General features: G+C 47.5%; 1 protein-coding gene across 2 annotated transcripts in view; it reads left to right on the top strand.

Moving 5' to 3' along the window:
* The window catches only part of LOC122385341 (rab GTPase-activating protein 1-like), a 57,802-nt gene that overhangs the window by 22,312 nt on the left and 10,478 nt on the right, over window positions 1–25,012 (top strand). For both annotated transcript variants that reach the window (XM_043373542.1, XM_043373543.1), the window contains exons 11-21: window positions 9,890–10,021; window positions 10,343–10,455; window positions 10,774–10,962; window positions 11,892–12,017; window positions 12,915–13,100; window positions 13,425–13,599; window positions 20,228–20,379; window positions 20,782–20,886; window positions 21,359–21,442; window positions 21,739–21,810; window positions 22,216–22,407. In XM_043373542.1, the coding sequence (XP_043229477.1) occupies window positions 9,890–10,021; window positions 10,343–10,455; window positions 10,774–10,962; window positions 11,892–12,017; window positions 12,915–13,100; window positions 13,425–13,599; window positions 20,228–20,379; window positions 20,782–20,886; window positions 21,359–21,442; window positions 21,739–21,810; window positions 22,216–22,407 (1,526 nt within the window). The remainder of the gene's footprint in view (window positions 1–9,889; window positions 10,022–10,342; window positions 10,456–10,773; window positions 10,963–11,891; window positions 12,018–12,914; window positions 13,101–13,424; window positions 13,600–20,227; window positions 20,380–20,781; window positions 20,887–21,358; window positions 21,443–21,738; window positions 21,811–22,215; window positions 22,408–25,012) is intronic.

Raw genomic sequence — 25,012 nt, forward strand, 5'->3', positions numbered from 1 at the left:
CAGACGGAGATCTTTCGGAAGTATCAGCATTTTATATGCTTGTGTCTGAAAAAGTTCACCACTCCTACATCAAGAACTATCAAAGGTGGCTAAGCACGACGAGTCAACAAGACAGCTTCGAAACATTTTCAAAGTGGCTAGCTGAAGAAGTCATGCTGGAAAAAAGAGCCAAGGAAGCAACAGCAGCCAGTAGCGAGCAGGATGAGCCAAGACCTAGAATGCATAGCCGCGGAACAAAGAAGACGTACGCTGCCACAAGGCAGGCCAGCCGGCATGTCTTCAGTCGGCTGAAATGTGCAGTGTGTCACGCAGAACACGCGACTGAAGATTGCGCTGAACTGCAGAACTGGGATGTTGCTAGAAGATATGCATTCTGCAAAACCGAAGGATTGTGCTTTAGATGTCTGCGTGGCAAGCACAGGGGAACTAACTGCCGCAGGTTTCCCGGCTGTGCTGTTGAGGGCTGTGGTGGCACTCATCACAGCCTCCTGCATGCCAGTGGAGGTGGAAACTCTCGAAACTCACCTGAAGTAGCCCGACCGTCTTACAGGACTCCGACACTCAGCAGCCAGGCCAAGGAATTCATTCCGAGAACGGTCGAGGGCCGCGCTTGTGCTAAAGAAGATAGTGCTCCAACAAGCAGTGCACAGGTGTCCGCGGCTCCCGGTGCAAGTTTTAATACCGCTGCCCAGAGACAAGAGAAGCGAAGTGGAAAAGTCGCGTTTCAGACGGCCCCGGTATTAGTGCACTGTCAGGATCGATTTCTGAAGCTGAACGCACTCTTAGATCCCTGCTCTGACGCCAGTTACATAAGTAAAGCTGCTGCAGACGAGCTCGGACTACAAGGAGAAGAAGTCAAATTTGAGCTTGGGACGGTCAATGGCAAGACGGATGTGAAAATGACGTCAGGAGCTGTCCGGATAGCCTCTACCCAGAGTAGGTTTGAAACGTCCTTAGATGTTCACGTCATTCCCAGTCTGGAAGGAGCCTCCGTATGTACGAGCTGGCAGGATGTGAAGCAGCGTTGGCCACACATGGTAGACATCCCCTTTCCAAAGATGGCTGGAAGAGAAGTGGACCTACTGATCGGTCTTAGCCCTGAGACAATGCCCATCTTTGTGCCTCTGAAGACTGTCTCCGGCGAGAGTTCGAGCCCAGTCGCTGTCCTAACGCCACTTGGATGGACAGCATTCGGCTGCGTTCAAGACAATGAAGATCCTTCTAACCTACAAAAGCTGAAGAGCATGACAAACGTCGCAAGAACCTTGAGAACTTGCCTGACAGATAAGTCACTAAACGAAGAAATTCAAGCAATGAGAGCGATGACAGATCTGGAGGTGCTGGACGTCAAGACCACCGAGACCAATCTTCTGTCAGCTGAAGAAAAAGTGGCTATGAAGAAAGCTGCAAGTTCATTGAAGAAACAAGGAAGTAGATATCAAGTTGCAGTACCATGGCGAGAAAACGAACCGCAGCTGAAAAGCAACTACGAATCTGCGCTGATTCGCCTAGTGAAGCTGGAAAATTCTCTTCATCGTCGGGGAGCTCATCTTGCTGCAGAGTATAACGACATTCTTGAAGAGTACGTGAAGAAAGGTTATATGACCAAAACTCCCACGGCGCAGAGATCAAACAGTGGAGAGGATGAGTGGTTCCTTCCACACTTTCCCGTCATTCGAGAGGACAAGGCGTCATCCAAGATCCGAATCGTGTACGACGCAGCGGCCAAAAGTGAGGGAATCAGTCTCAACTCACAGCTCCTTCCGGGACCATCGCTTTACAGCGACCTGATTGAAACGCTAGTCGGATTCAGACAACATCCTATCGCCTTAGTCGGAGATGTAAAGGAGATGTTCCTTCAAGTCGAGCTGGCGCCAAAAGATCAGAAGTTCCACCGCGTCCTATGGCGCAACATGAAGCAAGATGAAGAACCAACAGTTTTTGAAGCCAAGAGATGGATCTTCGGAAACGCTGCAGCACCGTTCGTCGCGCAGTTTGTTCTGAAGGAGCATGCGCGACTCAACGCAGAGAAGTACCCTGTTGCGTCTGAAGTAATCAGCAAGCACGTTTACATGGACGACGAGATCGCATCATTTAAGGATGCGGAATCCGCCATCGGAGCAAGGAGGCAAGTTAGTGAGCTGCTGGAAGATGCTGGCATGAAGATGACGAAGTGGAAATCAAACAGTCAAGAAGTGATGGAAACAGTACCAGAAGACAGAGCCGTCACCTCAAACCATTTCATTGAAGACAAAGGATCAGAATCAACCAAAGCTCTCGGCGTGGTGTGGTCGACAGAAGACGACATTCTATCACTGGATGTGTCCAAGCGACCGCTGGTGACAGGAAGATGGACCAAGAGAGCTGTCCTGAAGGAGATGGCTGCCATCTTCGACCCGTTGTGCCTATTCGCACCATTCACACTCCGTGCCAAGATGTTATTTCAGCAAACCTGGGACTGCACGATCAACTGGGACGACATCCTACCTGAGGATCAGCAGAAACAGTGGAACGCGTGGTTCTCCGAACTCGCAGAACTGGAGACCATAGCTGTGCCAAGATGTATTCACCGCTTCAAGGGTGAACCTGACCAAGAGCTCCATGTCTTCAGTGATGCCTCTGAGCAGGCATATGCCGCTGCTGTATATGTCGTATCCGAAAGCATGGGTGAGAGGTGCTCCAATCTCGTCCTGGCACGTGCCAGAGTGGCACCGAAAGCAAAGAAGAAGACGATCGCCAGACTGGAGCTCATGGGGGCGCTCTTGGGACTGCGTCTAGTCAAGAAAGTGTGCAGCGCTCTTGGGAAGGAGCTATGTGAGGTCCATTTCTGGTCAGACTCAATGGATGTCCTCTGCTGGATCAGAAACGAAGTTTCTAGGTTTCAAGCATTTGTGGCCCACCGAGTGTCAGAAATCCGTGAGTGTACGGTGCCGGAGCAATGGCAGCACGTACCAGGCAAGGAAAACCCAGCCGACGCGCCGACAAGAGGACTGAGTCTCGAGGCGCTTCGAGGTCACAGGCTGTGGTGGCATGGGCCGGAGTTCCTGGTGGATGAAGACCGTACATGGCCGACAAAAAGACACTTCAGTGATGAAGATTTTGACAGAACCGAACTGGTCAGACGAGAGCAAAGAAACACGTTCGCCATAAGAGCTCCAGCCTCAAGCGCGGAGTTACGACTCCTCCCGGAAAAATTCTCTAGCTGGACTAGGTTCATTCGAATCACAGCCTGGGTGATGCGATTCATCAAAGCACTGAAAGAAAAACCGAGAAAACGCCCACTCAGAGGTACTCAACCAGAGGAGCTAGGTCCAACTGAAGTCGATGAAGCGGAACAGTTCTGGATAAAACGAGCTCAGGAAGAGTCGTTCTCTGAAGAAACGAAGCAGCTGAAGACAAGTGAAGGATCCGGTGTCAAAAGATATCGTCAAAGCTCAGTGAAGAAGCTGTGTCCATTCATGGACGAGGACGGCATACTCAGAGTTGGAGGCAGGCTACAGCGCTCCGACTTGAGCTACAGCGCCAAGCATCCTGTTCTGCTTCCAAAGGGACACCCAATCAGCAGACTGATAATTCGTCAGCTGCACGAGGACACTGAACATGGCTTAGGTGTAGAGCACACCTTGGCCAGCTTACGAACGCGCTTCTGGGTGCCTGCTGCGCGGGAGATGATCAAGAAATGCATTCACCAGTGCGTAAAGTGTCAGAAGCTCCGAAAGTCAGCCGAGACACAAGTGATGGCGCCCAAGCAAAGCAACCAAGTGAGAACGCGCTTCCGCGCCTTTGACAAGACGGCAGTTGACTTTGCAGGACCATTCCTGACAAAACAAGGTCGTGGAAAGGTCAGGCAAAAACGGTACCTATGTATCTTCACCTGCCTCCAGGTCAGAGCCGTTCATCTGGAGATGACGTACGGGCTAGATACATCCAGTTTCATTCGGGCTCTGATGAGATTCATTTCCAGAAAAGGCGAGCCCTCAGAGATCATATCTGACAATGGAAGAAACTTCACACGGGCTTCAAAGGAACTGCAGCAGTCCTTTCACGGATTGGACAACAGTCAGATTCAGCGTGAACTTCTGAAGTCACGCACGAAGTGGACGTTCATTCCTCCTGGTGCTCCACACTTCAATGGAGCGTGTGAAGCAATGGTAAAGATCGCGAAGAGAGCGTTGATGAAGACTCTCGAGCATGCTGACCTCTCTGATGAAGAGCTGCAGACAGCGTTCTGTAAAGTAGAGGCGCTGATGAACACAAGGCCACTGACGGTGTTATCCAACGACCCAACTGATGACCAGCCGCTCACGCCAGCCAACTTCCTCGTGGGTCACACAGCAATCGAGATGACAGTATCATCAGATTCCAATGAGGCGGGGGTAAGGCAGCGCTGGAAACGTATACAACAGCTGTCAACAGAGTACTGGAGGCGATGGCTCAGGGAATATCTGCCGTCGCTACAGCGGAGACAGAAGTGGCTTGATCCGAAACCCGACATAGCACCTGGTGACGTGGTGTTGGTGGTCGACCCGTCTTCTCCACGAGGAAAGTGGCCGATGGCACGCATAGACCAAGTGATGAGAGGTGACGATGGTCACGTCAGAGTGGCGTCTGTGAGGATGCGAGACAAGATCGTCACAAGACCAGTCACAAAGATGGTCCGACTGGATGTCAGCGGCCTGCTGGTGTAGTTGTTGGATTGGGAACAATCCAAAGTGAGGGGAAGATGTTTGGGAGGATTTTATATCAATGAGGCTCGAGCGTGAGCTGCTCGAGAAATGAAAACAGATTTTTACTGAAAATACAGGAGTCAACATGAAGTGTTAAGAGTGTTTAAACCGTACAGTACTTAGAATTCCGTACTTAGCAATTTAAGCTGGTTTATTTATTAAGTATCACATTTATTTAAGATTTAAGATTACAAAACACAACGCGAGGATAGCAAAACTAAAATAACACTCTCCAACCCAAGTTTCGGCGCAATTCGTCTGGTAATTGCGGAGGTATTGTAAGCGGAACGATTTTGGAAGCCCTTATTGGCACGGGTGCGTGCTTTGGTGGTCACCCATAGTACGCATCAAAAGTATTTGAATTCATGATTGAATAGGTGACCAGGTGCAGCTATCAGATGCCGTAGACTCGTGCTTGTCGATCAGTTCGAGCGGTTGCCCAGATACAAGACTACGGAAAGTGACCGGGGCTGGGTTCGGCCATTCATGCTGCGCTGATTGAGACTCTAAATCGCATGCGGGTTATCAAATCATTCAATTACGTTGCTATTCAAATCCATTAAATTACGTTTGTATCAATCGTACGTGCCTCAGAGGTGCTTAGTCTTACGACCGTTGGCACAGAGTCTATGCGAGCGTGATGTGAGCGGAAACTACTATAATGTCATAGGCTTTCGCATGCGATTTCCTAACTGCCGAAACTCGGTTTTAGCCTAAAATCACTGTTTTACTATCTAATTGCTCGTTTGTCGTTTTATGCCATTGCGTTTCCATCTATCAATTCATTACATTATAGTAAATGAATGACAATGTTTTATAAATGAAGGAAGTTTTCATTCGTTTGGCTGTGGCAAGATACAGGAAGAATAAATGCCTCCTAGCGTGTATGCACAATGCATATAATTACATAATTGCACTGTTCTTCTTTGGCGTTACATCGATCGGTCTTACACCGATATAGACACGTAGGCACTGCACTTTAAAAAAAAAGATAAATAACTTGCTTCATTTTTCTGGAATTTAATCAACACTAAGATGCCTTTGAAAAAACAAGTGCCAGATTTCATATCGGGGTTTACGTCTGTTGTATAGCTGTTTTGCGTTTTTGATGCACCTCACAAGTGCTGATTGAAATCAAGATTGCCTTATTGAAATCACGTCGTTCGACTGGTGTCGTGTCAACAAGCAGGGCGGTGCCGTTTGAAGTTGGCGGCGTTCGCGTTATTGGTCGACGATCGTTGTTTGGGCTCTTATCGTGTGATCCAACACACTTTGAAGTAGATTGTACAGGCAATTACCCCCAAAGGATTGTTGACAGCAGCGAGCTGGTCTGAAGCGCCGCGCGATAGCGCAATGAACCGAGAGAAGATGTCATTGTTGACGGGCTCAGCTCGAAACCGGCGGCTGGGATGGATCGAAACTTGCGGCTCCGCAATCCTTGGGTAGGACATTGTCAGCGTTGAGCGTATAGGGATTTGACAAATCGCAAAGTAATGTTCTATTTATTATAGAATGTTATATCATCGTTTGACGCGGTGGTTTTCTCCAAAGCCAATTCTGTCGAGGGTAATGGAATGTTTCATGTTGATCTCTTGAATTTTTTTCCGAGCTTTTCCACGAGAGAATGATACCAGGGTCCTTGATACCCAATACCAATCGGGACAGGCCGAGTTCGAAAGTGCATGACCCAGGAGCTGATGTAGCGCTCAACTTCCAACAGGATCCCTAACCAAGGATATTTGGGCGTTGGATTGGAATTTTCTTTTAGCTGGAATGCAGACGGCTTGTCGGTTACCGAGTCTGCCGATCAACGAATATCCGCTAGCAAACTTGGATTCTGATTGGTGGGTGCCTGGTCATCGTCCGTCGAAAGTGATACTCAGCGAAGTTAATAAAAATGAAATAAGAAAGATATATTTTTATGAATCCTCCTAGAGGTAGGGGAGAGTGGGGTAATTTGGCCGGTGGTGTAAATTGGCCGCCCCCACCTGTACGATGCCCATTAGCGTCGCCACGGGGGGGGGGGGGCAAGCGGGGCAGCTTGCCCCCCCCCCCCCCAACCTCGGACCGGGCACCCTCTGAGATCGATACAGATCCGATGAGATTTTGGAGTCGGAAAAAAATGGGGGTACTTTTCTGAGAATGCCTGTGAGGTCAGACTCGGTTGAAGGGTGCAGTTCAGGCCAGAGTCGGAGTCGCAGTCGCCAAAATATTCACGCCGCCGATTCCAGACTCGGGAATGTCAATACTGTGATTCATTCCATGCTCCTAGTTGGTTCTTTATTACATTTTATAGCCGATTTTCATAAAGTTTTGAAGTGCTGACACAAAATTTCCGTTCAAAGTGTGACACTAAATCTTCGGGCCTTCTTATTTCTCGTCAAATGTCTGCGACAGACTCAAGTACCGTTCAAGTGCCACAGGGCTCGTGAGCTTGCTTTTCACACAGGCTCCGAAGGAGCTCCACTGAGCTCTAAGAAGCCTTCAGAGGGCCCAAACCGGCCTCTGAGAGTCCCACTGGTGTCCATATTCTCTGAGGGCCCATACAGGGATCTTTGAGGACCTTACACATGCGTAGACCTCTGAAGGGCCACACGGATCTTTGAGATACTTTCGAAAATTTCTTAGAACGTTAGGCCTCTGATAGCTCACCCGAGCTTTTGAGGCGACAGATTTTGCACAACTCACGTGTGCCTCTGAGGGTCCCAGCACATGTTTCTTATGTCCCTATGTAGGGTCCTTAGGGATTCGACACAGACCTCCAGGGTTCACACTGCTATCTGAGGGCTCCCGGCTCACCCTGGGCCTGGTCTCTTAGCGCCCGCCGCCCACACTGGCTTCTGAGGGCCCCACCTTAGGCTCGGAAAGCCCTAAGCACCACATACACGTAACTATTTGGGATGACCAACGCCGATCTTCAGGATCCTAAACAGGTTTCTGAGAGCCCACACTGACCCTGAGTGGCCTAAAATGGCCTGGAAGTCCCAAGCCTGTCGCTAAGGGATCCCTTGCCGCTATGCCGTGCGAAATTTTGGTTCCGTTATCTTTTCTTCGCATTTGCAGCGCTTCCCTGACCCTACACACGAAAAACGAGAAACTTTTTGTTCACACTCCCGTAAAATGCCTCCTCTCACTGAAGCAAAGATGAATTAGGTACTTCCGATCCACACTTCTGACATTCAATCTCCGCCGAAAGCCAAACTTAGCTATCGGCGGCTGGGATGAGCCCTATGCATTTCACGTAGAACCTCTGCGACTGCATGCATGAGTGAATGAAGGTTTCAGCAAGGCGATTCGATAACTGAGCGTTTTTAATCTTTTTCTGGGTGATGATAATGAGCGACGAGCGTCTGAACGGGGGCTCTCTAGAGTGCGTCGGCAATCGCAATGTCATAGTTAGAGGGAAAACCTTGTCACCATCGTATTCCTCGCACCATTACGCGTCGAATGATATGTAAAATGAATGAGTAACGACTGGAGAAAGGCAAGATTTAACACAAAAGTTGATTTTGCCCCCCCCCCCCCCAACCGAAAATCTCTGGCGACGCCTATGACGATGCCTAATAAAAGTGAGTGAAATAACTCTAGTCTCTATTCATTTGTCATGGGTAGAAGTAACTGGAGGACAAATGTCAAAACTTTGCCCCTCGTAGTTTTATTCAAAATTAATAAAACGTTTATTTCATTAGAAAATGGTAACTTTTACTTCTGTTTATAAAGTTGCATAACATGTAGTATTTGGGCTAAAAATGAATTCAGACATTATATCGCCATTCTTGGGGGTGTTCAGCGGTTCCAAGAGCCATTTTTATCTAATTCCGTAAAGCCGCGATGACTTCATAGACAAAAAATTTCAGAATGGTAATATGGGGTAATTTGGCCGGGACTAGCGGGGCAACTTGGCCGGTGCGCTCATGGTCACTATGCTGGGACGGCCGAGTTTTCATGGTCAATTGTACCATAAATGACATGATTCATGACCAACTTTGACTACTTTGATGCCTTACTTCCGATTGGTCAACTGTAAGAGCATGTGACGTCATCAAAGGTTACCAAACGTTTTTTGCTAATAAATCCTTACATAAAAATGGTACAGCCGCACAAATGGTCTCATTCTGTTCAGCTCGCCAAGGCGCATCGAATGATATGCATGATGACCTTGAAATCACGTGACCTTGAGGTCAAGCGACCTGATGCAACGTGACCTGAGGTCAACCTTTGACCTTGACTTCTCAAGGTCAACACATATATCTTTCGATGCGGACTGACAAGAGAATTACGATGGTACTCGAAGTTTTGGCATAGCTTGATTACTTGAAAAGTTATTCGTAAAAAACTGTGATCGCATCTAGAGACGCTAATTTGGCTATTTTGACCCCTGTGACCCCTGAGCCAACCTCCAAAATGCGGCAAATGCGTCAAAGGACACACGTCATTGCTGAATCTGAAGCTGAATCGCAATATAACAGAAAATCCCGACCGCAAACTAACACCGGCCAAATTGCCCCACACCCCCGGCCAAATAACCCTGCTAGTGGGGCAATTTGGCCGCCTTGCAGACCTTTGTAATACGTCACAATTTCAATATAAGTAATTACTCTATCATTTCAAGTTCACTGTACAGCAAAGTAAAATGAATGCGACACCTGCCAGCGTTGAGAAAATGCAGAAATGTGTCGTCAATTTTAAGTTATATCGTTTTCTAAAAAAAGCGGCCAAATTACCCCACTCTCCCCTATGTTCTATTTGTGACAGCCATAAATCTGAACGATTTTAGGAAAGTGGACCAAACGTTTGTAGAATTTTCTTGTACTAAAGGAAGACTCGAAACCAAGAGTTTTGTCAACTTGTTTTCCCTACAAGATCCCGAATGAGTAAAAACTTGTGCCCATGATGTACGTAGACCTTGCATCCGTACAAGTACAGTAATCGGTAATCGGTAATGTAGAATAATCGGTGAGATCGAGACCCTATTCGATCGTCACTCGATGGATGCGTGATATGGAAACGATCAGCACCCCAGCCAGTGAGACGATACACGACTACAGCGGGCTGACTGAGACAGTCCAGCAGTCCACACAGACTGACCGCAGACAGTAACTGCGCCCACCACCGTCCGCCCAATGCACCCTTGAGCCGAGTGTCTGGTGTCTGTGCCGCAGATAACGACGACCCGCTGCCGTCCGGCACCGGCGAGGTCAGCAAGGACTGCGGCGAGGGCGAGCTGGCCAGCTGGGGAGACGTGCTGGCCAAGTGGCGCTTCAACCTCACCCAGCGGCCCCGCGGACTCAGCAGTGCGTATATCACGTCACCTTTTTTGCGAAATACTTTTTAGTTTTGTCACCTTTGTTTCGTTCAGTCTTCTGATCACGTTGCTTACTAACACGTCAGAAGTCTTAAATTGCTCTTACCTCTTAGGAGTGCTAAACCTTTGCTGGATGCCACTACTTTTACTCTAGAACGTGGACAAGGAAAGGTTCACATACGTTTACGAGTTTTTTTTTCATTTATTGCACGATATCCAGCGTAAGCTATAATTCCTAATTGTAAAGTCTGTCACTTATAAATTTTCTGTGCTGCCGGCGGTGACTGACGGAGGATCCTCCCGCTGGCAGCGCTGGTGAAGCGCGGCGTACCGGAGGCGCTGCGCGGCGAGGTGTGGCAGCTGCTGGCCCGCTGCCACGAGGACCCCGACATGCTCGACACCTACAGGATGCTCATCAACAAGGTAGGTCATCCACAGGGCTTCTTGTCTGCTTGCAGGACAGCGGAGCTCTGTTCGGTCGCTGTTTTTTTTTTTTTGTCAGCATGCTGTCGGTTCTCCCATATAAGGAAGTTATTGCTGCCGCTTCTTGGCCTCTCATTGGTCAAATGAATAGACCACGTGAATTTGACCAATGAGGAGCCAAGAAATAGCAGCATGCTCGCAGCCTGCTGATAAAAATCTGCGACCGAACAGCGCCCCGGTTAGGAATCAGATGCGAGGCCGTCTGGTTACCGGGGTCTTTGTTGGAGTACATACCAGACTCGTTGTCTCTACTCACAGGACAGCAGCTGGGAGGCCGTGATACAGAAGGACATCAACCGCACATTCACCGGGCACGATTACTTCCGCGAGGCCGGCGGCGTGGGCCAGGACGCGCTGTTTAAAATGTCCAAGGCGTATGCCGTGTACGACGCCGAGGTTGGCTACTGCCAGGGCCTGAGCTTCCTGGAGGCGGCGCTGCTGCTTCACGTGAGTCCGTCTGTGCTTCACTGCTGCTCAATTCTCTATTGAGAATTGAGTCCCCACATGAGAATTGAGTCAACATTGAGACCGAATGTTGTCGGTCCCCCGGTCCAGGACGGAGATGGGCCGTCGCCGCTTTGCCTGCCGTGGGCCGACCCGGTACAATGGTCTGCCGCGAGACCTCATCGAACTCCCCGCGTCGCGGTTTGGACGTTATCTGAAGCGTCACCTGGTAGATTTAGCGCCTGACTGACTTGTTCGTGTGCGAGTGAATGTTCTGTGAGATTGCATGTGATGTCAGTGTCCCAAAATAATATTTTTGCTTGGGTGTCAGAGGGGAAAATTGCTGACCAAAAAAAAGATGAGAGTGAAAAATTGTCGGTCAGGTAAGGCCCAAAAAGAGTGGGAAATGATCAATAACATTAATTCATCTACAATTTGTGACAGATTAAAAACAACCACTCACGCAGTTGCTCCTTCTCGGTGGAATTGGGAGTGGAAAATTGGGCTTGAAAACTGGAAGTGAGAGTGGAAAATGATTTTCATTTGGATGTCGTTTCCCACCCACATCTACAAATTTTGGGACACTGTGTGATGTTATCCATGTATCATTTTTAAAACCGTGACGAGAGGTCCTAATAGCCATGACTTACCATGGATGACCTTAATAAAAGTCTGTATCTGTATCTGTATCTGTATTTAATCTCTAATATGCCCGTGTGAGTTAGCTCAGCATCTTCTGAACGCATACAAGTAAAACAAATATAATAATGCCGTTTCCATGTCAATGTCACGCGTTTGCTATGTTTGCAATGCTGCTCATCATTCCATGATGTTCGCCGTGTAAGGCTGTGCGGCTGTGCCTCTCATCATGCTATTTTTGTGAGTGTTTGTGAGAGTGCCGCCCTCACCGCGTGTTGCCCGCTGTTACACAGATGCCGGAAGAGCAGGCATTCTGCGTGCTGGTGCGTATCATGTTCCAGTACGGTCTGCGCGAACTGTTCAAGGACGGGTTCGCCATCCTGCACCTGCGCTTCTACCAGCTGGACCGGCTGATGGAGGCGAGTATCTATCGTCGGGGCGCGTCTGGACGGGCACAAATGTGGAGGTTTATTGCTATCGCGTCATGATTAGCTATTGATTCACGAGCAACGACGCTATGCGTTTTATCTAGATAAAAGGTTTTGAAATCGCCAAAGCATGCCAAAGTTTTCTTCTGAGTTTTATTCGGCTCTGATAACTGATAAAATCGTTTCATGGTGTAAAGTAGAAGTACGACGTATTTGTCGACGCGTGAAATTGTGCACGAGATGTGGAAAAGTAAAGCATTATTTTCTGGGTCAATGTGGAGAGATGTGGGGGATTTTTGACACGAATGGAGTTTGGAAAATGATGTGTTAACGAATATAACGATTACGAACGATATTTTATCTTTCTAGTTGAGGTTTATTTGCCATTGGGTCTACAGTGCAGGGATATTTCTATCTCGCACTCCTCTGAAATGCAAAGATAAGAATTTGTTATCTCTGCATCCCTCTGAGATGCGAAGATAAGGTCTCGAGGGTTCATAGCTAAAAATCAAGAGTTCAAGTGATGATGGGTCAATAACCGAACCATTTTTAACGGTTATTTGTGTATGAAGCTTATGAAATAAATACAAAATACTCTAAATCTATTTTTACATAGATGAATACATTTGAATATGATATTTAAATAAGTGAGAATAAACCTCAACATAGAAAGATATAGGATTCCTCATGGCCCACTCGTGGAAGATCGGATATCTTTTCCTCGCGTGTTACAGAAAAACCTCGCTCCTTCGTCGCTCGGTTTTTCAGTAACCCGCTTGGAAAAGATATCCTTATCTTCCACTCGGAGCCATGAAGAATCCTCTATATCACACATGGAAAGGATAAAAAATGGACCATCGATAACTTAGAGCCTACGATTTGTTGCAGGAGCACATCCCCGAGCTGTGGGCGCACTTCAGCGAGCTGGGGATCGAGTCGCACATGTTCGCCTCGCAGTGGTTCCTGACGCTGTACACGGCCAAGTTTCCGCTCTACGTGGTGTTCCACGTGCTCGATGTGTTCCTTCTGAAGGACATGGATTGGGTGTTCCAGGTGGCCATCGCCCTGCTGCTGGTAGGTGGCTAGTGTGATACTAGCGGGAGAGACTGAATCAGGCCTGTAATTCATATGCAGGGACGAGTTAAAGTGGGGAATGTGAAGCCAGCAAACTCTCCGTGGATGAGAATGATAGTGATATTACATGTCAGGGATGCAGGGATGCAGCTATTTGAGCCGTTTTACCGTAGGAGTTTTTATCCGTGAGACTATGGGTTGAATATCGGAGCAACGTGCGCCTTCCATTTGCTAGGAATAGATAGGTACATTAAGATTGACGCATATTTTGATGCACGGCAGTATTCTGAAAGGCTCGATTAAAAATTGATAATTTTCTCGCAGCTGTCAAAGAAGGAGCTGCTGGCACTCGACTTTGAGGGCACACTGAAGTACTTTCGCGTGTCGCTGCCGAAGCGCTACCGGCACGAGGAGAACGCCCGGCAGCTGGTGAAGACGGCAGTGGCCACTAAAGTGAAGAAACTGCGCAAGTACGAGAAGGAGTACCTCGCTGCAAAAGGTAGGAGGCCTTGTGGTCTGTGACTTGTGTGAAATCGCTCGCACCAGAGTTCTCGCTTTCCTGTTTCCTGTTGTCCGTTAAATGCTCAGTTGTCAAACGTTTCACATTTGGATTATTTTAGTTAATTTGCCGCGCCGCAGCGGGAAAGTTATTATAACTTAATAAGCCGCTTTCGTTGAACTGTGCGGCTTTGCTAAGTCCACTCCGTGGACGAAGCTTTCCTGACGCCCGTTGAGCCGCGCCCTTTTTTACGGACGCGCAGTGTGGTTTCAGGAAACACCGCAGTTCAGTTGACCATATCTTAGCTCTTGACACCGAAGTGAGGACCGCTTTTACCGAAAAGAAACACCTTGGGGCTATCTTTTTTGATATTGAGGCTGCTTACGACACAGTTTTACGGCAGATCATCTTGAGGAAGCTTCTCAGCTATGGTATCCGTGGCTGTATGGGCTTTTTCATTTGCAACTTTTTATCTTATCGCACCTTTCGTGTCAGGGTTGGAAACCACTTGTCCAGCTCCCACCTTCAGGAGAATGGTATTCCACAGGGAGGCGTCTTGAGTGTGGCACTTTTTGCTATCATGATTAATGACATTGACGACAGACTCCCAACGGCTATAGGGAGATCCCTTTTTGTCGACGATTTGGCGGTATGGTTCTCCGCCTCAAGTGCGCGGCACACGTCGCGACAACTTCAGCTTGCTGTGACGCGTTTAGAAAAGTGGAGCAAGGATAATGGCCTTAAGTTCTCAACTTCAAAGACTGTGGCTGTTCACTTTTGCCGCCGCCGCTGCCACGATCCTGATTTTGGAATCCGCCTCTACGGGCGAAATATCCCCACGCAGCCGGTTGCAAAGTTTCTTGGTGTTGTTTTGGACAGACGTCTGACGTACAAGGAGCATTTTAAAACTCTTCGTGAGAGATGTTTTAAAACTCTAAATATTTTAAAATCTGTATCACGTACAGGGTGACACAAAAAAGCGGCCATCACCAAAATTCGAATAACTTCGGAAGTTTTATTCAGATCATCACCAAACTTCGGCCACTTTAGGTCACACCTATGTAGCAGACATCCACCAAGTTTCAAGTCTTCACTACGAATACTTTTAGTACAGTGTGTGTTTTACGGACGCTCCACAATGTGCTCCAGGTGAGCGCCCCGGCGCTGCAGGGCGTAGGCACACCTGCATCCGGCGGGCAAAGTTGCCGATAACCCGATAAGAATAACGTTTCAGGGGTAGTACACCCCCTTGCACTCTGTAAAGTGCACAGCCATCGGGTTATCGACAACTTTGCCCGCCGGATGCAAGTGTGCCTACGCCCTGCAGCGCCGTGGCGCTCACCTGGAGCACATTGTGGAGCGTCAGTAAAACACACACTGTACTAAAAGTATTCGTAGTGAAGACTTGAAACTTGGTGGATGTATGCTACATAGGTGTGACCTTAAGTGGCCGAAGTTTGGTGATGATCTGAATAAAACTTCCGAAGTTATTCGAAATTTGGTGATGACCGTTTTTTTTTTTTTTTTTGTCACCCTGTACGTCGTATGGAGCTGACCGACGAACCTTGCTTTTACTTTACCGCTCTCTGGTACGTTCAAAGCTCGACTACGCAAGTTTCATTTATGACAGCGCCAGCGAGGCGCGTAAGAAAATGCTTGACACCATTCACCATGCCTCACTTCGCGTTGCTACGGGTGCTTTCCGTACTTCGCCAACAAGCAGCGTTCTGGCTGAGGCTCACGAGCCACCGTTATCTCTCCGTCGCCAGATGTTGGGCATGCGGTATGTTTTAAAACTTCGTCAATTTCCCTCGCACCCGGCATACCCGTATGTTTTCTCGCGAGAGATCAGTCGGTCTGACAGAGTGGCTGGTCGATCGACTTCCTTCGGTGGACGTATGCAAGTTCTCTTCTCAAAAGCAAACATTTCTCTTCGCGGCGTGAGGCGCACATGGAGCGCGCCCTCGCCGCCCTGGAGAAATGCGTATCCACGAATCGATCTTTTACTGACAGACATCAGGAAGGACGATCAGCCGCCATGTACACTACGAGCACGGGCGCTGGAACACATTGCCTCATATGATGGTTTTACCTCGGTTTTTACAGACGGCTCGAAAACAGAACATGGTGTCGGCTGCGCTTTTGTGACTGGTCATGACACACGCACATTCTCTTTGCCAACTTCCGAGCTCGTTGCGATTGAGAAGGCTTTGTGTTTTATCGAGGTGTCTGACAGCTCCTGCTATCTGATCTTGTCAGACTCCCTTAGCAGCCTCTTATCTTTACGGAGTTTTAATCCAGACAACCCGATAGTACTAGACATTTTATCTCGTCTTACGTCGGTGGAACGAGCAGGTAAATTCATCCAGTTCTGCTGGATACCGAGCCATGTGGGCATAAGAGGCAACGAGCTTGCCGACGCGGCCGCAAGACGCGCGGCCGCGGCCCCCTGCCTCCGTCGTTTGCCTCTGCCGGCTCGCGATTTTTACCCAGCCGTTCGATCTTTTACGACGTTTAGCTGGCAGACAGAGTGGCGTCTCCATGGATCCGAGAAGCTACGAAAGGTGAAACCTACTCTGGAGCCCTGGCAGTCCTGCTTTCAAGGCAAAAGACACCATGAAGTGGTCCTCTGCAGACTACGGATAGGGCATACGTATGCAACGCATGGCTATCTCCTCCGTGGAGATGATCAACCAAACTGTAGCCATTGTGCCGTGCCGCTCACAGTCACTCACATTCTCTTAAGTTGCCCGCACCTCGAACCAAACCGGACACGCTGCCTCGGCCGCATTGCCCCAGGCCAGTGTTCCATTTTTGGAAATTTTGGGTGGAAAATCACACCTAATGGGTAAAATATTTTCATCCCCAAAACCAGGTAAATTGGAATTCTTTCATCTTTGAAAAATGCTCAACTCATGCTCAACAATTAACAGCCAGATTACCAGATATACCTAGCAGCGCCATATAGACAGTTAGAACTTATAGGTTTGCTACATAATACATAATTTCCATGAAAAAAAATGCGAAATCAAGGCACAAACCCAACAACTCACCCTGACTGACAACGAAAGAAAATAACCTTGCACACTTGTTGTTAATAACAAATATGCGTTGAATGACCTTGATCACCTCAACTGTTTGTAAAAACCAGGCTTGTGTTCTGAATAAATGCTTTTGGATATTCATAACAACTATGATTAGTGGTTTGCTGCCAACGCAAAACGGATGAGCCGCTGCTTGCGCAAATTAAACACTACCTCTGCAATTCGCTTTTGACTAAGTTGCGCAGGATACGCCTACAAAATTTTCATCTTTGGACCCGCAGTCAGCTGGGCACACCCTGGCACACCCTAGGGATGAATTTAAAACTTGGTGGGCTCTAACTTCTTTCATATACAAAATAGGGGTATGAGACAGTTACCAACTTATTCTACATTCATTTCTGATCCTATTGTATCAATTTCACCACAAATTATGTCCGTCAATGGCTTCTAGAAGACTTTAAAGCTCGATGCGTCGGGCCTGGCAGAGGTCCAAGATGAGAAAAGCCACCCTGTGCACACCCTAGGGATGAATTTAAAACTCCGCGGGCTCTGGCTGGTTTCATAGGTAAAATAATGTTTTGAGACCGATGCCAATTTATTCTGCGCCTATTTCTGATCCTATCGCATTAATTTCGCCACAAATTATGTCCGTCAATGGCTTCTAGAGGACTTTAAAGCTCGAGGCGTCGCGCCTGGTAGAGGAGAAAAGCCACCCTGGGCACACCCTAGGGATGAATTTAAAACTCCGCGGGCTCTGGCTGGTTTCATAAGCAAAATAATGTTTTGAGACCGATACTAATTTATTCTGCGTTCTTTTCTGATCGTATTATATCAATTTCACCACAAATTATTTACGTTATTAGTTTTTAGATGTCTTTAAAACTCGAGGCGTCGGGTCGGGCAGGGGTTCAAGATGACTGACACGCCACCCTGGCACACCCTAGGGATGAATATGAAACTCTGTGGACACTGGCAGGTTTCATACGCGAAATGAGGTTATAAGACCGGTAATGATGTATTTTACGTTAATTTCTCATGCCTTTGCAATAATCTTACCGCCAGTTATTCATTTCAATTAGTTTCTAAAGGTTTTTAAACACGAAGCGTTCGGCCGAGGGAAAGCCAAGATGAATGAAAGGATACCTTGGCACACCTCTAGGGATAAATTTAAGATACGGTATTCCCAGATCTGCCCAATACATGTTCTGAAGCTGGTAGATGGGATTAAGAAGGCCCTAGCTTTTTAATAAATTATCCCTCGCCCGTATAGGGGGGGGGGGGGTCGAACGAACCACCCCTCGTTTTTTCGAGAATAACTCGCGTAAAAAGCGGCCGATCGCGACGAAACTTTCAGGACCCTCGAGTCAATTAATTTGACACCTACTCTGAAAATCTCATATTCCTGACCCAAATGACCTGTGACCTATTTCTTGAGGCCATGTTTGGCCGGAATCGCGATTCGGCGAGCCGCTAATGCGTTCCGTTCACTCCCGTTCCGTTTCGGGTGTTCTGGTCAGTTGTGCTCTCGCTTTCCCTTCCGCTTGGGGTGTCCTGATCAGCGATGCCCTCCGTTCCGTTGCAGTTGCTCTGATCAGTGATCACTGATGCCCTCCGTTCTGTTGCGGGTGCTCTGATCACTGATCACTGATCATTGACGCTCTCACTCAGCACTTATCACGTGACATGATACGAAGCTACCGCTCCGTTTCGGTGGCCGGCCATGAGGTCGGTGGCATCCTTTTATCCTTTTTTTTTTACATCCCGTTCCGTTCCGATATGGATGCCCTGGTTACTGGTTAGTTGCACGCTTTTTATTGCGATATTGCGTATTATGCTGCGCAGTGCACATCGTTCCGTTTGGGGTGCCCTAATCAGTGACCCTTTGTCTAGTCTCATGTAGTGCACCGTTCCTTTCGAAGAGTTGCGCTGACACCGTTTCCATTTTCACTATGCGTAATGAGTACCGACTATCGCTGGCCGTTCCGGCGTTCGGGCCGGGAGATTTCCGGTGTATGTCATGCTGCATAGTGCGACTGCAATTGCATACTCAATACTGCGTCCCGTTCCGTGTGCCCAGAGCAAAGGCACCATTTCCAGTATCATCCGGCCATTGTCATATCTGTTGAAAGTGGAAAGCTCAAAGCTATACTGCGTACACTGTACGAATATTACCAGATCAGATGCGAACGAAAACTACATACTTATATTGCCGCATATTATCTCAAATATACAGTAATCTTTGAAGCGGTGCTGCCATATTGTAGGCGCAAAACGTCCCATAGGCCAGAACACACGAGTTATACGGTTTCTGGTTTCATAGCGATCAGTTACGTCAACAAACTGCCCATCAGAGTATCATGATTACCTAAGATTTTATGTCTGACAGTGTCACAGTGATGACCACGCCTCACGCATTACACACTTACATAATTATTACACAGTCTGAGTCAACTGCACTAAATCAATAATACAGGACGACAGAATGATACCCTTTGCAACGGCAACGACAGGTTCCTTCCCACTTCCTTTGCTTAAAAAAGAAAGAAAACTTCTCCACATGGCACTAGTACCAAAGCCTGCATATAGAGAGAGCTCCCTCACCCGCCCCTCCCCCACCCTCCTTAAGATATGACAACAGATTTCAACAGAATCATTGCATCTTCTGCTTCTTAAAGACCTAGTTCGCTCGCATGATGGCGACTGGCGTCGCGAGGATGGAGGTCCGCGGATGATCTTTAGGAGAAATATACAGGCAGAAGGACCGTCCTGGATCCGTGCCACTGTGCCAGTAAGCATGAGTAGGAACTTAGCAGATGCTGACGGTAATATCTGCTGTCTGCATCTGAAACGGAAAGGAAGGCATTGATTTAAGGCTAGGAGAAGGATGGCCACTGGACAGTCATTCAATTTTGACAATGCATTTTGACTTGTGAGGAAAATGAAATCTCACTGGTTGAAGTAGGTATTCATTCTTAGCTGTATAAGAGACAAGGGCGATTCTTAACTTCATTAGTCTCAATCAAACACAAAGGTTGGGATAAAATGGGACGGATTTCGAAACACTTGGCGATCAGATGCTAAAGTTATAATTCTGCCGTATATCATCCTAACCTATTTGCATCGTCTTTTTCGGTTAGTTTTGGTGGTCAGGAATGGTATGTTCTTTTATTATCAGCCAGCGTAGCGTTACGCCTTTATTGCGAAAGTGATATAGGTTTTCACTTGTTTTTTTTTTCTCATCCTAGATTTTTTGGTCATCATCGTCACACCCAACCAAAATCCAATTTTAGAACACTGCCCCAGGCACCACCATTCGCCACCTGCTGGGTGATGACTCACCCTGGGTTTTATCCGGCAGCATCTTTTCTTATATTAAATCCATCAGTTTTCCTGTGATATACTCGTTTTACTAGTATAACGTATCTCAAGTAGTTCTAGTCTTCTTCAGTTCGTCAGTTCTCTGTTGACATATCCGCTTTACCAGTACAGCGTTATGGGCGCAAAATGACCACCGCAGTCGACGCGCCCGTAAACCCCAATGAACGAACGAATGAGCCGCGCCCTCTGCACCTGTGTGTGTGCAGAGCAGGAGAGGCTGCGAGAGGACCCGGCCGACCGTCTGCAGCGCGAGAACCGGCAGATGCTGGCCGCCAACCTGCGGCTCGAGCACGAGAACGACGACCTGGCACTCGAGCTGGTCACCGGCAAAATCCAGCTGCAGCGAAAACTGGACGTGGTGAGCACGCGACTCGTCCACTAAATCATATTAGATGTCCGCAACGGCGAATCTAACACTTCAAGTTAGGCAAGTTAGGCAAGCACTTCATTTTCTACGCGGAAAGATTTTTCAGCTACAGATGTATTTAAGTCGAATCCTGCTGGCGTCATTGTGGGACCCTAGCCGGCTGAAAAGCAATGTGAGCTGCACCCGCTGCATTCACTTGTGTTTCTGGGCGATTTAGTCAGACTAGGACTGGGAGCAGCAGGCGATGTTCGAAAGTTTGTTCAAAGGTCATATCGAAAGTGCCTCCTTTTTCTGTCGGATCAAAATAACAAAATCAGCTACCACAAGCTGTACTCACGATGAACCGATACCGGACACAAACTCATAACGTCACCGTTTGTCTGTATCTCTCAGGCGGAAGAGCAGTGTGAGCGTCTCTCGAAGGACCTGGCCACCTCCCAGACGCGTCTGGCCGACACCGAGGAGGAGAAACGACGGCTCCTCGAGGAATCGTGTCAGGTAGGCACTCGTGGAAAACCTCGCTGGAATAGCTTTCTCCTATGAACATTCTGGAAGTAAGTCCAGTTTGTACGTTTCTATTTGTGAATGCGATAAATGCAATGGAATGGCTAGCACCTATAGGAGTTTCTCTCATGGGTTGCACGTTATTATTGCCGCATTCATACTGTCTAATGTCTTTGCAACTCACACCCCTTCTTTCGGTACCCGTGGTTAATTGGAACTTACCCGGAATATCGAAAAATTGGCAATGAATAACTGCATCTTATCTTCCATAGAAAAAAAAGATGGCCAATAATAGCGCTGCCTCAGTTGAGAGCGTTCTTCATAAAAGGCTCGTCAATATGTTATGGACGTATTTGGCAGCATTTTTATTTAATACAGATAAAATGCTAGTTTAATGCCTTTTCTTGAAACCGTTTAGCGTTAGCCTGTATCGGTACGCAGCAAAGTGACAAACAACCGCCTCCAGGTGAAGGAGCTCCTGAAGCGAGAACTGCGTAAGGGCGAGACAGAGCTACAGAGGAATGTCGCCATTATCGCCGACTATAAACAGGTGAGTTCTACCGGCACATTTGTCGTTTAAAGTATTGTCTTGTTTTGCATACTCCGCATCCGCCTCTGCTCTTGCTAAAGGTGGAAGTACGAGCTTGGGTAACGAGCTGTAGTCGAAAAAAAATATGAATGATGGATATTGATTAAGTGATCTTATCCCTAAGTGGTGACCGCCAACCGGCACAGTAGCGATGGTTCTGTTATCTATACACCAGGCTGTTAAAAGGAACATTATGTGTATGGGGCACGGGCTATATTAACAGCTGCCATTGACACACCATGTTTGTCCGTGTTCAGATCTGTAAGCAGCTGAGCGAGCGGCTGGAGCGGGAGCAGCTGGCGGCCAGCTCCGAGATTCAGCTGCTAAAGGTGAGCGCCAGCCCTTCTCGTAATGTATGGTCACTTTCTTGGAATATAACGTCCTCTCACGAATCACGATCAGCAACGAGTGTGGCTGAGTAAACCAAATTGTGTAATTCAAAATCACCATTTTTCGTAATGAGCCCTATAACGGGTCGATAAATCTAAAAATATGTTTGATTTCTTGTCTCACAAGAATAACCCTGCCCTATAAATTTTGACTGCATCGACAATGCTGCTTATGACGGATAAATGATTTGCTAACGCATCAAAAAACATTGTTGCATCGTTTTTTTTTTTTTTTTTTTAGCTTCACCCACGTAATGGGAAAATAGACAAGCTGCACCGCGGCTGAGACCCGCACATTCTGTACTTCTGTACCGGCTAATCTGCGTGTGTCCGTTTCTTTGGCAGGATATTGTGAAGTCGTGCGAGAGCTGCAGTCAGCGACTGAGCAGCGAGTCGCTCCGTCCGGTCCAGCACCCGCTGTCCGATCTGTGTGAGGAGCAGGACCCCGTGCGTGCCCGCGACGCCCGCATCCGTGAGCTGGAGCTGGAGCTGGCCACCACCAAACTCGCACAAGTCGAGGTCGAGTGTAAAAACCAGGTGAGGGGAAGTTCATTTGAAGACGGCAGTCGGTTACAACAATCGGCCCTATCCATGATATCCATGGATCGATCATGGTATGAACTAATCGGCTCAGTCAGAAGTGCAGCTGACGGTATGTTTTCCCCGATATTTCCACTATTTGATCCTGCCTTTACTGGCTGTCGTGACGACTGAAGATTTTCACGCCAGGCAATTCAGGATGAGCTGATTATGTTTCATGGAAGTGAGCTGTGAAGAAGTGACGAGTAGTGAACCAGCTGTTATAGGAAAGTTACTTCTAAATGACGTCCCTGATTCGATGATTTTACCTATAGCGGGGATATAGAAATTGGCCAATAGTTTATGATTGAGATGAATGGCCTTTGCAGACATTGTCGTGGATACACGAGAGCTATTACTGCTTCCATGAGTCGGATGAATAATGTAACATGAGAATTTGGTGGATTGGTTAATTGTGAAACAATTGTTGCCGTCGAAAATCGTTATCGATTATCGATAAGTACCTTTATTTTACATAAAAAGACATTTATGCTCTGAGTGTCATGACTGAATTGGCACTGGAATGAGTTTGCCTATGTCTCGGGGTGATACTGCCGAATGCCGAACACTTGGTTTGTGGCATGTACAGGGTGTCCCAAAAGTAAGGTCATCATTTGTTTTGGCCACACCGCCAAAAATACGCGATGGATAGAAATAAATAGGACATGATATGAAAGAGCATTTTATAAAATTTATTCTGATATACCTATGAGTCAATACATTGTCTCGTAGCCCCACATTTGCTGCTTTTCTGCATGGCTACCATTTCGGGCCGCGTGCATGAATAGACTGCGTTTTACTTCCTCCACTATTCTGGAGCGATTCTCTGGTGAGATGCCGCTTATGTTTGCTCGGAGAGATCATCCTTTAGTTCTTCCCGGCTCGTTGGGTTGTCCTAAAAGACAACCTTTCCGTTGTGTACCCAGAGAATAAAAATATGAAGGTGTAACGTCAGGTGCCCGCTGAGGCCATTCAATGGCGTTGCCCTGACTGAAAATTACGCGATCTCACATCCACTCTCGGAGACAATGCATGATCTTCAGGACGGTGCAAGCATAGTCTCCATCCTGCTGAAACCACTGCTGGTTTATGGTGTCGGCACAGCTGCGTTGCGACGAGCGGAAGAACCACTGGGAGGACTCTCGGCCACCTCTCTTGATTTATTGTCACCCGATTCCCGCTGTCGTCCTCAGGACCTCGAAGCACTGGTGGCTAAGTATACATGCCCTGTGCGTACGTTATACCTTTTTTCTGACGTTTTGCCGGTTGAGGCGAAACTATGCATGAGTTCAGAGATAGGGCGAGCCACAGACTTCTCTATACATGGACTGTGCACTGATCTGGCCGAAGTAGCATAAGGGGCCCAAAAGTGAACCTAGTTTTAACTTATTAAGAACCCTGCAAACCTGGCAAAATTTAACATGGATATGGTTTGAAGTTTTATCTGTCTAGTAAGTAAAAAAAAAATGTTTTGATTTTGATATAAACAAAAAAAAATCGTTAAAAACAATAACAGTTTTCATGAAAATAGTAGTGGTAAATGATATCTGAGAATATCGGAGGTATCTCCCGCAAATAAGCACCAATGAGTTGCACGCAAATTCTTTATTTTCTGGAAATCCTGCCACAATCAAGCCAAGGCACTATATATGGCCTTGGCCAAGGCCCTAAAATTAAGCAAGGCTTCACCACATGTAGGATATTTAGCCTATGATTTTAGTTGTCTATTTTCCATCTTTTCTATTTTCCTTTGAAAGGGTTTTTGATGACACGGAAGTGTACGGTACGTAATTGTTATTCTGGATACAGAATCACACGGCATCGGAGAGGAAGTGACAAGAGAAAGGGAAAGGTATCGGTATTTAGCTTTCCACGCGAATGTGCATTGCGAAAGAAGTGGCTGGAAGCAATCAGACGAGGTGCAAAAGAATCATACCCTAAAAGTGGTGGGGTTTGTGAGCTCCACTTTTCCAGTGATGACTTTTGTGTCACTGCCACGACAAGAAGAACCGACCGTCAGCGACGGCGCCTCAAGCCAACCGCAGTTCCAACAGTGCTCCCACCCCGGGACAAGTAAGTTGATATGTTAATACCTCATCAAAGCAATATGGGCATTAGTAAGGTATTAAGGACATCTTAGGTGTTGAGGATGGTCTTTACATTTTGACACCTGTGAAAATTTGGGAACTCTACCTCAAATGACCTTTGATCTGTTACGTCATTAATGTGATCATGTCAGACGTTAACCCGCGCCGGGCCGGTGCCCCATCAGCGGGCCGGGGGGGGGGGGGGCGTCGTAGAGACAAGCGGTAGGCGGCGTTCGAAAGAACGGTAAAAAAAAACAGTAAGAAAGTACTTCGGTCATTTTTCGGTCAGGTCAAAAACTGGGTCACCAACCAGAGGTAACCGAAGAAAAATGTTCGTTTTTACTTCTGATGGTTTTCTTGAATAACTTTTGATCCAGACAACTCTGACGGCCCGGAGTTGGAGTCGGTTTCAGCACATTTTAATCTTTTCCTTTTCTGACCCGACCCGACCTTACAAGCTGACCTTACATGACCTC

Source organism: Amphibalanus amphitrite, unplaced genomic scaffold (assembly GCF_019059575.1).
Source record: "Amphibalanus amphitrite isolate SeventyFive unplaced genomic scaffold, NRLGWU_Aamphi_draft 000215F_arrow, whole genome shotgun sequence".
NCBI classification, from domain to species: domain Eukaryota; kingdom Metazoa; phylum Arthropoda; class Thecostraca; order Balanomorpha; family Balanidae; genus Amphibalanus; species Amphibalanus amphitrite.